Source organism: Rhea pennata, chromosome 2 (genome assembly GCF_028389875.1).
Source record: "Rhea pennata isolate bPtePen1 chromosome 2, bPtePen1.pri, whole genome shotgun sequence".
Lineage (NCBI taxonomy): Eukaryota > Metazoa > Chordata > Aves > Rheiformes > Rheidae > Rhea > Rhea pennata.
The window spans coordinates 34,489,499-34,503,333 of NC_084664.1; the positions used below are offsets into that span (position 1 = coordinate 34,489,499).

Genomic DNA, 13,835 nt, shown 5'->3' on the forward strand with positions numbered 1-13,835 from the left:
CGCCGGCTCGGCAGCGTCGCCCGGCCGGCGGCGGCGGGGCCGGCCGCGGCGCGGGGCGCGACGGGCAGCGGGCGCGGCGGCGGCCCCGGCAGGCCCACCTGGCGGCGCGGCGGCGGCGGCGGCGGCGGCGGGGCGGGGAGGGCGGGGACAGCGGTTGTTTTCGGCGGCGGGGGGGGGACCCGCTGCGCTCCTGCCGCTTCGCCCCGTGCGGTGCCAAGTGCCTCCCCGCGGCCGGGCAGGGCGGGCGGACAAAAGCCCGCTGTGCGCCGGGCTGGAGGCGGATGGAGGGAGCCGCTCGCCGCGCTCGGCCGGGGCCCCGCCGCCGCCGCCGCCGCCGGGCCGCCCGTTGCGGGGCGCGGGGGGGCGGCGGGCGCTGCCCCTGAGATGCGGCGCCCCGCGCCCGCCGCGCCGCCCCGCGCCCTACCTGTGCCGGGCCCGCGGCCGCCCCTCCCCCGGCCCCGCCGCCGCCGCCCCCGCGGGGGCCGGGACTGAGCGCGCCGCGCCGCCGAGACGCGGCCCCGAGGAGAGGGCGAGGGAGCGGGAGCGGGAGCCGCAGAGGTGCCGCCCGCGCCGCATGATGTGGGCGCCGCTGCTGGCGTGTCTCGCCGCGGGGATCATCTCCGTGCAGAAGTGCCAGCGCGGCCCCGGGCCCCTCCTCGGCGCGGCCCGGCTGTTGGCGGCCGCGCCGGGACTCTGCCAGCGCCGTAAGTTGCCGTGCGGCCGGGGCTGCGCGCCGCGCCCGCGGGGCTTGGCCCTGCTTCCCGCGCCGCGGGGATGCGCGGGGCGGCGCGGGCGGGGGGCCAGGTGCGCCGGGAGCGGTACCTGCCGCGGAGCCCCGCGCAGCCCCGGCCTCTGGGCGCGCTCGTGCGGCTGGTGCAAGGCAGCGATTGAGCCCCGGGGGGTTCAGCCCTCCTGGAGCCCCACGGGCTTCCCGCGGGGTGGGAGCTCGGCGGGCGCTGCGGGCTCCGGGCTCACCCCGCCGCTGCCGCGAACCTCCCGGCTGCGGCGCGCAGACCCCCGCGGGTCACCAGCTGCGGACGGGCAGTTCTGGGGGTGAAAACACTCGTTTCTGCATCGCTTACACGGCGCTTGGTGCCGGGATTTAAAACGGGGAGAGTTAGAGGAAGATTGATGGCTCGTTGCCTCTACCCTCGCAAAAAGCAATAACGGGTGTGTTGACAGTTCCGTGGTAGATACGGTGGTGGCGGCGGCAGAGGCGGTGGTAACAGCAGGTAAAAGCTCAAACGCAAAGTCGAAATGAGTTTATGCAAATGTACCTCAGATCATGCAGCAGTTTGTCAGCCAGATCTATCATATTGCTACTCAAGTGTTTCATAAACAGTCTTATTAGCTGCTGGTGATCAGAAAAGCAGATCGTTGTTAATCACCTTTCCTTTCCTTATTTTTTTTTATCTTTGTGGAGTAAATACATATTCCAAGTTTAAACCTGGAGTTAATTTAAAATGTTAAGTTGTAACCTCTAAGATTTATAATTGGAACGTGTATTACTCTTAAATTCCTTATTGCATATGTGACAAGTTTGTGTCCACTTCAGCCAGATTTGCCCAGTGGAATGGAATGCACAGTGGAATAATTTGTTAACTTTCATAAGATAATTTATTTTGCTTTTTTGGCCTCATATTTTGAGTTCAAAACCAAAGTAAATGTCAATGAAAAAAATAAAATATAGTATTATTAAATTTCTTATGAAACATGACATCTTGCATTTAGTATTCCAGCTTATTTTCTATGCAGTGTAATTGAGTTTGAAGGCTAATTGAAACTTGATGGAGAGGGCTGTTCAGTGCCTCAGTGCAATGTGTCCTTGCTTATAGCTGTAGCTCCTGGGTAATACATGGCACAGATATAATTCTTGTTCACTGTACAAATAGTATTCTATCTTATGAGAAAAGAATGACATAGATGAAGATCATGCTTTTGCTCCAGAAAAGTGCTTTCTGTCTTCCCTGTACTTGACAGTGGTAGTGAAGAGAAGCATGAATGATATGCCATGGGTTCCATGTTTATTGTGTCAGCAGCTCCTGTGTCAGCAGGCAGTTTGTATCTCAAAGAGACCTTGTTTTTTTCCTCTTTATTTGAAACTTCTGCTAATTCATGAAAGCTGAAAGTTGCACTGAATTCTTTCCTTCATACATAATCACTTTACAGGCTGGAGCCATACTTGAAACAAAAAGATTGTTTTATTTTGCTTCCTTGCATGAACACATGAATGATGTTTTGGGGGGAGAGGTGGTTTTTCTCTCTGGGGGTGGAGAGGTTTGCATTAGCTCTCGGAGCCAGTGCAGCACCACCTGAACTGTTTGAACTTCTGCAGGCTGCTCCTGCAGAGGCTCTGGGCACCTCTCCCTGTACAGCTATTTGGCAGCACAGCTTTGTTGCAACAGCCACTCCTCTCTGTTTCTGCCTTGACAACTTCAGTTGGGCATGGCAAAGAGCATCATGCTGTTCCTGTGCCATCAGCAAGTTCAGTTAATTTATTTGCAGAGCTGGCAGTACCTGTGTATCTGCTGCATCAAATCTCCAGTTTTGTAAGAAAAAAAAAGGTGCATGAAGTTACACAGGACATTCGTACATTCTTGCTTGAGCACTTACTGCTCTTGTTGAAAAATGTACTGTTTTATTATCTGAATTATCTGCATTGCAAACTACAGTTTGAGATACAAGTTACTGCTTGGATATAAACAGAGGTACCATTTGGCCCTTGAGTTTGAAGTTAAGAGTACAAAAGGAAACCTCACAACACTGTAAAGTTGGAAGTCCCAAATTAAATGTTCTGTAAGCTCAGATAAAAGGTTACTATTGCTGCCTTCTACAAAGGCTCCCTTGTTCAGTAAATCTTACCATAGGAAATTTGCAGCTCACTAAGCCAGCTAAAACAAATACCTGACATAAGAATGGAACTATTTCAAAATTAAATTTGCCTCCCAGTGATTTAGACAGATCCCAAATTTATTATGGAATACTAAAAACTGAACAACTAAATAAGTAAACTGATGAGCTGAATAAAAGCTGAATTTTGCAGTGATACCATGTATATGTTGATCTGTGGTGTAACTGTTGACTTGAGTGGAAAGATTTAGTTCACTTGTCTTATTCAGAAACTAAACGGATAAAAGTCTTTAGCTTTTAACTGCTGTGTAACCATATGAAATATCTAAGACTAAAATACTGTGGAATAGCCACACAACAATTCTGTTACGTAGTCAGGTTGACAAAACTATAGACCTTTTAACAGTTGACATTCTCATCTTTTTTAGCATCGTGTGAAAAGATAAGTTAGGGGTTTTAGGAAAGTAGAGGGCCTGTGATCATAGCAGGGACAAGTGTTAATTGATTCATCCCAATAGCATTACTTCTAATGCCAAATGTATTTCATAAATGTTCTCTCCTCTGATTCTTTGGTGTTTCACCAGTCTTCAGATTCTCATCTGTATTCACTCTAGTTAGAAAGTTTCATAAGTTATTATTGTGTCACTTCTCTAAAGAGTAGAACAGGTCGTTGAAACCAGCCATGAAAGAAATGTTTTTGAAGAGAGGTGATCAGGAAATGTTCCTGAAAGAAAACAAAACAAAAAAAAAAAAAAAAAAAAAAAAAAAGAGAGAGAGAGAGAAAGAAATGCTACATTTAGTAGCATTTGCCTGTTGTTTTTTCTTTTTACTTGTCCATTTCCACTTAGGGCTCAGTGGAGCTGTACTGCATAGGATACTTAATACTGAGACAGCTCAGTTCTTGTAAGTCTTACAACAATCCAAGAAAAAGAGAAATCCTGTATTTATTTATTAATTTATTAGTTTCCGGAGGCTGTGTGGGTGATCCTCTCCCTAAGCTATTGGTCCATCTTCAGGAAAGCCAACCTGAGTGTTTGGGAGGGGACATGGCTGTAGGGTGCGGTTCGGAGGAACAGGGAAGTGGAGGTTTGCTTATCTGCTGATCCTGTTCTTTCTGTTTTGCCTGAGAAGCATATTATGCCACTGGCGTGTATAGGTTTGGGTTTCGAATTACGCACTTCTCATAATCCGCTGCATTTTCATATGATTTTTCTATGTTTTTGTGTGGTAAGCTTTTTTAAAAAATGTTATTTTGTTTTGTTTGCAAATTGAATGAAACCGGTGGCTACATATATTTACAATGTTTTCCATACTACAGCTGTTTGAGATGGGATAGTTGTGGGAACCACAGAGAGAGGATGTGGGCAGTTTACCAGCTAGAGGAGGAATAAGCATGCTCTTGGTGCATTGGAAAGGTTGGTGGTATGTCATTAAGGACATGCTGTTGCAGAAAGTAGTAGTGAAGGCATCTTGAAGCTTGCGCTCATCAGGAATGTTTTTTACAGTACATTAAAGAAGCAGTGGCTTATTTTCTGGTCTTTAAGGTTTTAAGGGCCAGAGCCGTAACAACAACCAAGCAAGCAGGAGCTATACTCTATTAGTCAAGAGCCCTGAATAAGTACGTTTAATTTTCCTTTAAAGTACAATCTAAGATTAATTTACCTTTCCAGAGCATCAGTAAGGTATCAGAATGTAAGCTTTATGGAATGCTTAAGACAGGGAAGAAAATCTCTATCAAATAAACCTTCCAGTGGTTGTATATACAACAAAAGGACATTTAAACATGAAGTCCATGATCGTTATAATCTCTCATATACTTCACAAAGTGCATAGATACTGGAAGGATTTTGCAAGTCCCTAGGAAGAAGTCCATTGCAAAATAAGAATATGAGGAAACTTTTTATAAGAATGACTCCTGTTGAAGATAAAACCACATCAATTTCAAATATTAGCATAGCATAACGGAGAGTTACCAAACCAAGGCAATTTTAAAATGGGGGGAAGGGGGCAAAGAAGGATGAGATGGCCATATTATTGCATTTGGGATTTGGGACAATTTACTAATTTCTAATCTGCATGCAACTAAAGTTGCATGTTGACAAGAAACATGTAATACTATACTAACAAATTGTATAAGTTTACTTTGATTGCTAATATTTATCAAGACTATTGTCAGAAAGTCAGGTTCATCATTAGCAATCCACAGAAGAAACTAGAGATACCACTTCTTTAGGGAAGGCTGAGCTTAAAGATGTTAACCTCACTGGACAAAACGAATCTACGCTAAGTGAGGTATTTTGTTTATGACCAATACCTACCTATATGAAAAACTGCCAATAGAAAAAATATATTTTTACTAAGTATTGGGATGGGTGTATCTTGGGCAGTGATGGGAATTTAACGAGTCCTTTCAAAATAAGAAGGACCAGCAGAATGACTTTGTGACTTCAGCTTTAACGTTTGTTCAGTGCTCCTTAAATATGTTAATGACACTAGAATCATATGCTGTATTTTCAAGAACAATACATGTGAACTATTTTATGCTTTTACTGTAACTGGTAGTCCAGATATTTTGGTATAAACCTAGCTTCTCAAGTAGAATATATTGAAAATAAAATGGAACATCAATTACTTTTTGCTAAGAAACTCTTATCAAATTCTTAAGGCTTCAGAGTGTCTCCTTTTACTTATGTCTTCCTTTCCAACAAAATCTATATTCAAAGCTCCTGTGTCTTTCCATTCCTGATTGCTCACTTCTGTCTAACCAGTTGAAAGACGTAATACTTTTTCATCTGGTTGCATAGGCACAAATCACGATGGACAAAATAAGATATGGTCTATTATTCTTTTCTAAGCTCTTGTACTTTATTAATAAATAAAAATCATTTTTCTTGGCAGTTAGCTAAATTGACGTGGGCTATTTAGTTTAGCTTTGGGGAAGGAAATAGGGCTCTAATGAATTACTTTACTGTCCACTGTAATGGAACCTTTCTTCAAGAAGAAAAGTAAGCGTCTTGCCAGCCATTCAGGATTCCCTCTTGTTCTGGTGGCAGAACAAGAATAACCCCTTGAGCAAAATATGTTTCAGGATGATAGGAATTTACAGTGTTAGAAAGCTGCCAAAAAAGCAACTTCTAGCTGAGACTCTATTTGCCTAAGCTTGAAAGTTTTCAAAGCTCATAACTGACTTTTTCTTCATTTCTTTCTATGTTTTCCCTAACTTCATTATCATTTGCCTGTGGTAATTTCTGTCTACTATTACCCATAGTGACAGCAATGAGCCTAAAGTATTTATAATTATCAGAAGATCCGAAGACGGAGACTTATAGCTATAAATATTGGAGAAGGAAAATGCTCTAGCTTAGGCAGGTGGAATAATATTCTTGGAGGCTTGGTTTTTGTTGTTTGTTAGTCCCTCCTCTGACTTCTTTGGGATTCAAGATGTTAGCAGTACTCTGTTATTGCGTTCATATCTTAAAAACTTAAATATTTTTAGAATGTTGTTGTCATAGCTGTATAATAGATACAGCTGCATGTTATTGTGTGGTGGCATCACAAAAGTATTCTGTTTGATAAAACCAGAAACTGCCCTTTCCCAAAATAAATTCTCTTCTTTCTCAGTATTCCAGTGAATTAGGCTAAGTGGTTTCCACTTGTTCTTCTGTATTTCAGGGTTAGATTTGTTTCCATTTCATCTCCTGCAGCTGACAGGAGTTAGTACTATACTGACAACTTGCTTTTTTCAGATGGCAGTTTCTTGCTGAAAAGCTGAAGGTGAAATATAAAAAGATTAAACTTCTTTTACAAGCAGGACTCCCAGGAAGTAAGAAGACTTGAGACAACTCGCATTCTGACAAGAATGATGCAAAATATCCTAAATAAAACAAATGACGTAAATAAGTGTTCTCTTCTAATCTAAGCAAAACTGTTGAATTGCATTTTTTTTCCAAAATGTTATGGAATGACTTCAGAACATTAAATATACTACTACCTGTTTAAAATCTTGAACTTGCATATTTGAAGACTTCCCGTTGTAAAGCATTTAAACTGCACCTGCAAAACATACACATATGTGAATATTTGTTTGCAGAAACCCAGGCAGAAGCATGTGTTGAAACAGTGTACAAGCTGTTATAGTTAGTATGTAAATCTGCATATTTTATAGACTGTAGTCATGTTTTGTGTAATCTTGGCTCCAAAATTATGAAAAAGTAAATGGCTTATAAAAACCTAAAATGGAAGATGGGCAATATCTGCTCCTAGACAGATTTGATTGGTATTTTTCTGAATGTGTGTGAGCAATGCATGTATCTCCTATTTTAGAAACCAAGTTATGTTTTGGAAGTTCTGTGTATTCATTAATTTTTGGTCTGTGTATTCAGGACTCATTGAAGGACACATACTTCTGTTGTAATTATCAAACTGGATGTTAATAGGCTCTGATGCTATTTTATCATATAATTAAGATATGACAACTTACAAATATTTCTGCATTCAAAGAGTGGAAAACAAATAAAAATATCTTAAAAGAAGATCCCAGAAAATGTTTACCATGTTTCATTTGTCTCATGGCCACTGAACATGTTCTAAGATTTACAATTCTGTTGAAAAGCAAATTACCAAAATAACAAATACCAAATACTTTGTATTCCGTGATGCAATGACATTTTTAAGATAGCCTTGCTGAGTACGTCTTTTCCCAAGACTTGCGTATTAAATACTACAAGTCATTAAAGAGCGATGGTTACCCTCTCTGATACCTGTCTTCTCTTTGGTTTAATACTCTTGAAGTTTTCTAATTGTGACTGCAAACAACATATGTGTTTACTATTTTATTTTAACCCTGTAATGTCTTCCTAATACATATGTACACACACACCGTTTTTGGTTTAGGGTCTTGGTTTTGTTTCAGGAAAAAATGCTGTAAGAGCACAATTTAATTATCATTTTCTGTTTAGAACTGAGACACTGGTTCTTTTAGCAGGATAGTCTGAAGTATAGAATAATTACGTTCTAGTCACAGGATATGCAAATATAAATAAAGTAAGTATAGTCAGTTGTTTACACCACTATGGACTGAGAAACCACGTCGAGGCAGTGAACAAGGATCAGCAAGCCTGTGGTAATGCATCTTGTGAAGAAGATGCAGTTACCACATTTTGAGCTGTTTCCCCTCCTCTGCACTGGTTCTGAGTTTCTTAATGAAAATGTAGCAGCAAGCAGAGGTAGTGCTCATGCAAAGTAGAAAGCAAGCTGGTAAAGACTCAACATGCAATTGAAAGCTTGACTAGGGAGGAGATGTAGTGTTGAGTTCCTGGCTGAGGAGGTGGAACTGTACAAGCTGATGGGAGATACACCTTGGGCTTGCCGTTTATTGAAGATCAAACTTCTTTAAATAGGCAAAAAAAGTTATTTGTGTCTACCTTTGTATTCATCATCATCTTAAATCTAAGTAAATATTGTATATTATACCCAGGAATATAGTGATGATTCTAGGTTATTATTATGCTACTTGCTTGTATTGATTAATAATGCACAAAGAAATTAAACTAGCCGTGAAATATGGCAGCAGCCATTCTAGGCTTTGCTATAGCAGTATTCAGTGTAGCAGACTGTATTCAAGCTGGCCAACTCCTAGTGAGATTCTAGCAGCTGGAAATGACTAGGGTATAATAATTCCCATGTTCATATTCCCACTTTGGAAACGAGAGAATTAACACAGCTCCACACATCCTGGAGTTTCTTTTATAATCATACAATCATAAGGTAATGTTGGAAGGGACCTCTGGAGATCATCTAGTCCAACCCTCAGCATAGCCCGTATGGGGATTGAACCCACAACCTTGGCATTAGCAGCACCACGCTCTGACCAACTGAGCTAAACCTGCCAAATCAAGGGATTTAATAAAAAGAGATTTGAAGTTTGCGGTTTCATATGCTCTTTATTTATATGGGTGCAAAGCTGTGCAAACAGGGTCATCAAACCTGTGACATAACAGCTGATGGCTGTGGGAAATTAGGCCCTTCTAATGATATAATAAACGTAAATTATCATATACGTTTTTATTTATAAAGAACAGGATAGGTTGGTTTCAGAAACTGAATAGTCTTTGACTCATGCAGACATGGATTGCATCAACAAAATTGAACCATCCCCTGTAAAAGCAGGAAGTTTCATAGAAAGGAGAGGTTGCAAGTAGAGTTGGCCAAGAAACAAAAACTATATGTTATGAAAAATTCAAGGTTACTTTGCTTGTTTGCGTTCTGTATTGTGGCTTGGGAACAAAGTCAGTCTGAGGTAGTTGCTGCCCACATTCAAGGTCATATCTGAAGCTGTGATTTGAACATTGTATTTGTGTGTTCTAAGCTGCTCTACTGGTAGCTATTCTGTGGCAGTATCTTTTCCCAAAATGCACTATATGCACCTTTCTGTCAGGAAGGAAAAAAAAAAAAGTCATCAAAATGGATATATTTCCAAGAAAAACTTGAGTTTATGTGAAACAATACTTTCCCATGGAAAAAATGGTGAGACTTCTGTTCTCTAAGTTTTTCTCTTGAATAATGTCCAATATATAACTGACCAAACTTTTCAGAGAAAAGAAGCAGAGAGAGACACATGTAGCCCCACAGGGGCTTCAGGAGTAGCTTTATGAAGCCTAGTGTCCGTATCATCTCTCAGTCACAAGAGTGTGCACAGTCTGTACACTGCTCGGGAACTCCACCTCTATATGCCATTAAATAACAGGTTTCTGCTATATTTGCTCTTCACCGCCACCAGCCATAAGTTATCCTTTTCCTAATGCTGTGTTGACAGAGGTCTCTCCCTTTCATCTTCAACCCACCAATACCTGATAATGAAAAGGGGGAATGATAACACTGTTTGTCTTGGTTAGCTGATATCCAGGATCACTTCTCTAGAATGTTGTTGCTTATACCTTGTGAACTGTGAAAAAAAGGAAAGTCTTAATTATTTCACTGCACAGTTTGCAAAGTCGTGAGCTCTGGTACACTGAGGCAGTAGATATTTTGATGGCTTTTCAAACTAATTTCTGTCACTATCAGTAATAACCCTCATGTTCGTAGGGCAATTTTTTCCTATGATAATTGTTTTTCACTCTTTAGGACTCAAAATGAATTTTAAGTTTTGTTGCCATTTTTGTTTCCCCTTCAAATGCAGTTTAACTGAGATACTCCAAAACAATCCATGACACAGTGGCAGAGTTAGGAGTGGAAACCCATATTGGTCATCAGGACTTGTTCACTAGTGATACTTTTCATGGTATTTATTTAGATGTGCACGTTTACTTTTTATTTATGCCTTATTTACATGTTTTATTTTGTTTATAACCACATTATGGTTTTATCTCTTTCGGTAAGCCCCACTTTTCTTTTAAGGAATGCTAACTTTTTTTTGAATGATTAATTGGAAAAGAATGTCTTTTTTATGGGAAGGTGTTTTTATTCACTTGCCATTTTTAAAGATCTATTTTTCATGGGCTCAGTTTTTAACAATGACGGTCATGTTTTGCACTTCATTTTGTTCATCTTCTTCTTTTTAGCAAATATGTATGTCTCTTACTTACTCAGTTTGGGTTTGCTACTTCTTTTGCTGGTAAACAGTATTTTCAAGTCAGTATATAGCTTAACTCCTGTCTGAATAGTGAAACCGAAGTGGGTAACCATAAATACAACAGTGAAATGGATTAACAAATCAAGTATATGACAGGAAAGGGGGGAAGGAAGACAGTTGTTTGGAATTTCTGTTCAAGCAATTTAGGAATTTGTTAAGCATAATAGATGTACAATTTTCAAGTCAAAATCTCAATTTCTAGATGAGGAGAATGGCCTCTAAAATGCAGTTTGGGGGTATAGCTATGTCTTGGAAAAACTGAGTATGACAAAGCATGTTTTTAGAGCATGACATTGTGCACAAAGATAGAGCGCTTAGTGCTTGTTTGCTAAAGGCTGGGGGGAAACCCTAATACCAGGATTAAGGGTTAGAACTGGCAGTTAAAGAGCAGTCTCATGGTTTTTCCCCTGTAATCTGAGCAAGTAGTGTCAGACACAATAATCACGGAAAAAATTCCCCCTCAGTAATATTTTGACAATGCGTTTCATTGTATTTGCACTCTCAGACAAAATGTATTGAGACGCTGTGTGTTACCTGGGACAGTTACTGACTGTCCCCTCTGCAGGAATCACGTGGTTTAGCTTCTCAAGAGAGAAGGCTGAAGGTAACTGCAGTGTACTGAATACAAGTTAAGTGATGCTACACCTGAGTTATTGACATTATCTATGGAGACAGATTGGTTGCCTGTTTCCATAGAAGACAACTGGATGTAGAATTTAAGGAAAAAAAAAAAAGAGCTTTGTAGAGGCTAGATAATTTTAAACCTTCTTGCTTTAAATTCTGTTCCACAATGTGAGGACCATCATCAGGCAGTGTGAGCTGCTGGTTATATTTTGGCTTTCTGTTTTAAAAAAGCAAAAGGTGCACCCTCCAAAAACAGCACAAACATGTACCAACAGCGAAATTAATATAAATCCAAATTCTTGGCTGTGCTTCGACAAAGTGCTGTCTGTTTGAAAACCTGTTTAACATCCACTCTTGGCTCCCAGTGTGCACTGTTATTATTCCATCTCTGAGATAAATACTCTGATCATGATAAAGCTGTTTTCATATGAGGGAGGTAGGATACGATTATAACTTACACGATTTTCGTCCAGTCTTGATCTTGTTGCTGAGCCTTGAGCCTGGTTGCTGAGAATTTAGGCTTGCGACACCTGTGTTCCTTGTAAATAGCTGGAGCAGTTGGAATGCAATTCTCTTTTTGTGGGGAAAGCTGGAAAAGTGTAGTGTAACCTACTGGACTTACTTTTTATCATATGTGTACGCCTGTGCAGTTCCCAGCACAAAATTTGGGCCTTCTTTTTGAAAATACTTTTTGGCATACATCAGTTATAACTAAGCCAGTAGAAACTTGCCCTTAGCTTTGGCTGAATAGTAACTTAGTCTTGTCTGGACTCTGTTTTTGGTGAAGTGGCAGGAAAAATCTTTCTTTCTTGAGCCAACTCATAAAAATGTTTCTTGCTTTAGTGTATGATTTTTAAAAGAAACTGAGAAGTTTATACTAAATCAGTATGGGTTTAGAGTAGACTTATAACTAAATAATAAATATTTGGTGAATGAAAGCATGTCCGTAAATGTTACTGCTCTAAGGGACTGTGTACTTGGGAACTATGGTAGTAATGTAGCCAGAATGTGTCTCGAGTATTAATAAACCTTTTTGAAGTTTCTCTTTATTCCAAAAAAATCAAAATTTTGAGCCAGTGGTACCAAGTTTGTCAATTGCCAATCAGTGACTTCACATTGTGAGAACGGAACTCTTGAGACTGGAGAGTTATCAGCAGAGATTTCATCCAGCAATATTATACATCTCGTTTGTTAAAGCATTTCATCTCCCATGATCACATTGAAAATCCAAAATGGATTTTAAGATCTTATTTTCTTCTGCCTTAGCAGACACAGAAAGAACCTATGTTTTCCAATACTGACTCTATTAATTGAAATAGACTTCAAATAGATTAGGTACCTAAACTAAGCATACTGAAAAATGTCTGGGACAATTGTTTTGCAAATTCAGTTTTATCATGCATCTGGAAATAAGCACTTATGCCTGTCAGAGACACTTGTTATTCCTTTTAGCATGTGTGTAGTGCAACACACTAATACAATTTTGTTACATATTCATAATACAGTTTTGTAATAGGTATAACAGATAATACAGTTTTGTTACATATTTAAAGGCATTTAATTTAGGAAAAGGACAATTTAAGAGAGTTTATTGCCTGTGTTAAGTAGCTATGATTCTGCATTTTAAGCAAGGATATTCAGAAATTACTGTGGGAAATGAATTAGGCCAAATGCCATTGTTGGTTTACTTTGGTTTACTGTTGGAAGTAATGACCAGGAATTAATTTGATTAAGTATCATCTTGTTTAGCTAGAGACAGAGGTCTGTCATTTCCTCCTGTCAACTATTTATTCTAGGAATATCTCCATCCCTTCAAGGTGGATGTTACTTTATGAGTTCCCTTTTATTTTTTTCTCCTTCAGTATGAAGGAGGGAAACAACTTGACTTCATACTCTGTCTTTATGCTTTACAAATAACATCCAGAAATAGGCCTACAGCAAACTCTACAACCCTGTGCATGATTTTACCAACCTGGCATCCTTATTCTCATTCTTATCTCTTGGGGTTGGCGTGGACTTTTTCTGTCAGCTCCAAGTCTGGTCCTTCAGAGTACATTATATAAAATGCTGCTAAAAAACATCTTCTTATAAATGCAAAAAAGTTTTATTGTGTCAAAGAGTAGTGGTGAATGAACTTGCTCTCATTTCACATCCAAGTCAAACTTGCTGTGTTTGTTTTTATAATAAACAAACAAAAACCTTTTGGATTTTGTCTTGTTCTTTTTACTCTCCTTAGCAACTCCTCCTTTATTTATCCGTGTCCATGTCTCCCACCCTTTAATCAGTCTTTCCTCTGTTCCAGCACCTTTCTGGGCTGCTTTTCAGCTTATTCTTTCACATCTGTAATGATTTTTCTCCCTTTCATATACTTATTTCTTTTCACATTGACTGCATGACAAAAATTGTAAACAGCATTTATGTGAAAGAGAAATACAGGTTTGACCTTTGAAATTAATGGAATTCCCACCAACCTAAAATGTTACTAGTATAACACTGAAAGTGTGCTGTATTAAACGCTGTCTTGTTTATATCAATAATGATATATATATTGGAGATGATGATAACTTGCAAGCTGTGATTAGTTCTGTGGATCACCTGTTAGTCAGAGTGATTTAGAGGACTAGCTGTTCATGTAATGCTGGGTGTCCTCTTTGAATCCCTATCTGAAATCAGTAAAACAGAGATTAAAAGATATTTTAGTAAATGTTTTCCTAATACTGCTTTTCAGTGT

At 40.1% G+C, this 13,835-nt stretch overlaps 1 protein-coding gene across 1 annotated transcript in view; it reads left to right on the forward strand.

Annotated features, from left to right (window-relative positions):
* The first annotated feature begins 574 nt into the window (after positions 1-574).
* ITGB8 (integrin subunit beta 8) overlaps positions 575-13,835 on the forward strand; it is a 42,425-nt gene continuing 29,164 nt past the window's right edge. The window contains exon 1 of the mRNA XM_062567800.1: positions 575-704. Coding sequence (XP_062423784.1) covers positions 575-704 — 130 coding nt within the window. The remainder of the gene's footprint in view (positions 705-13,835) is intronic.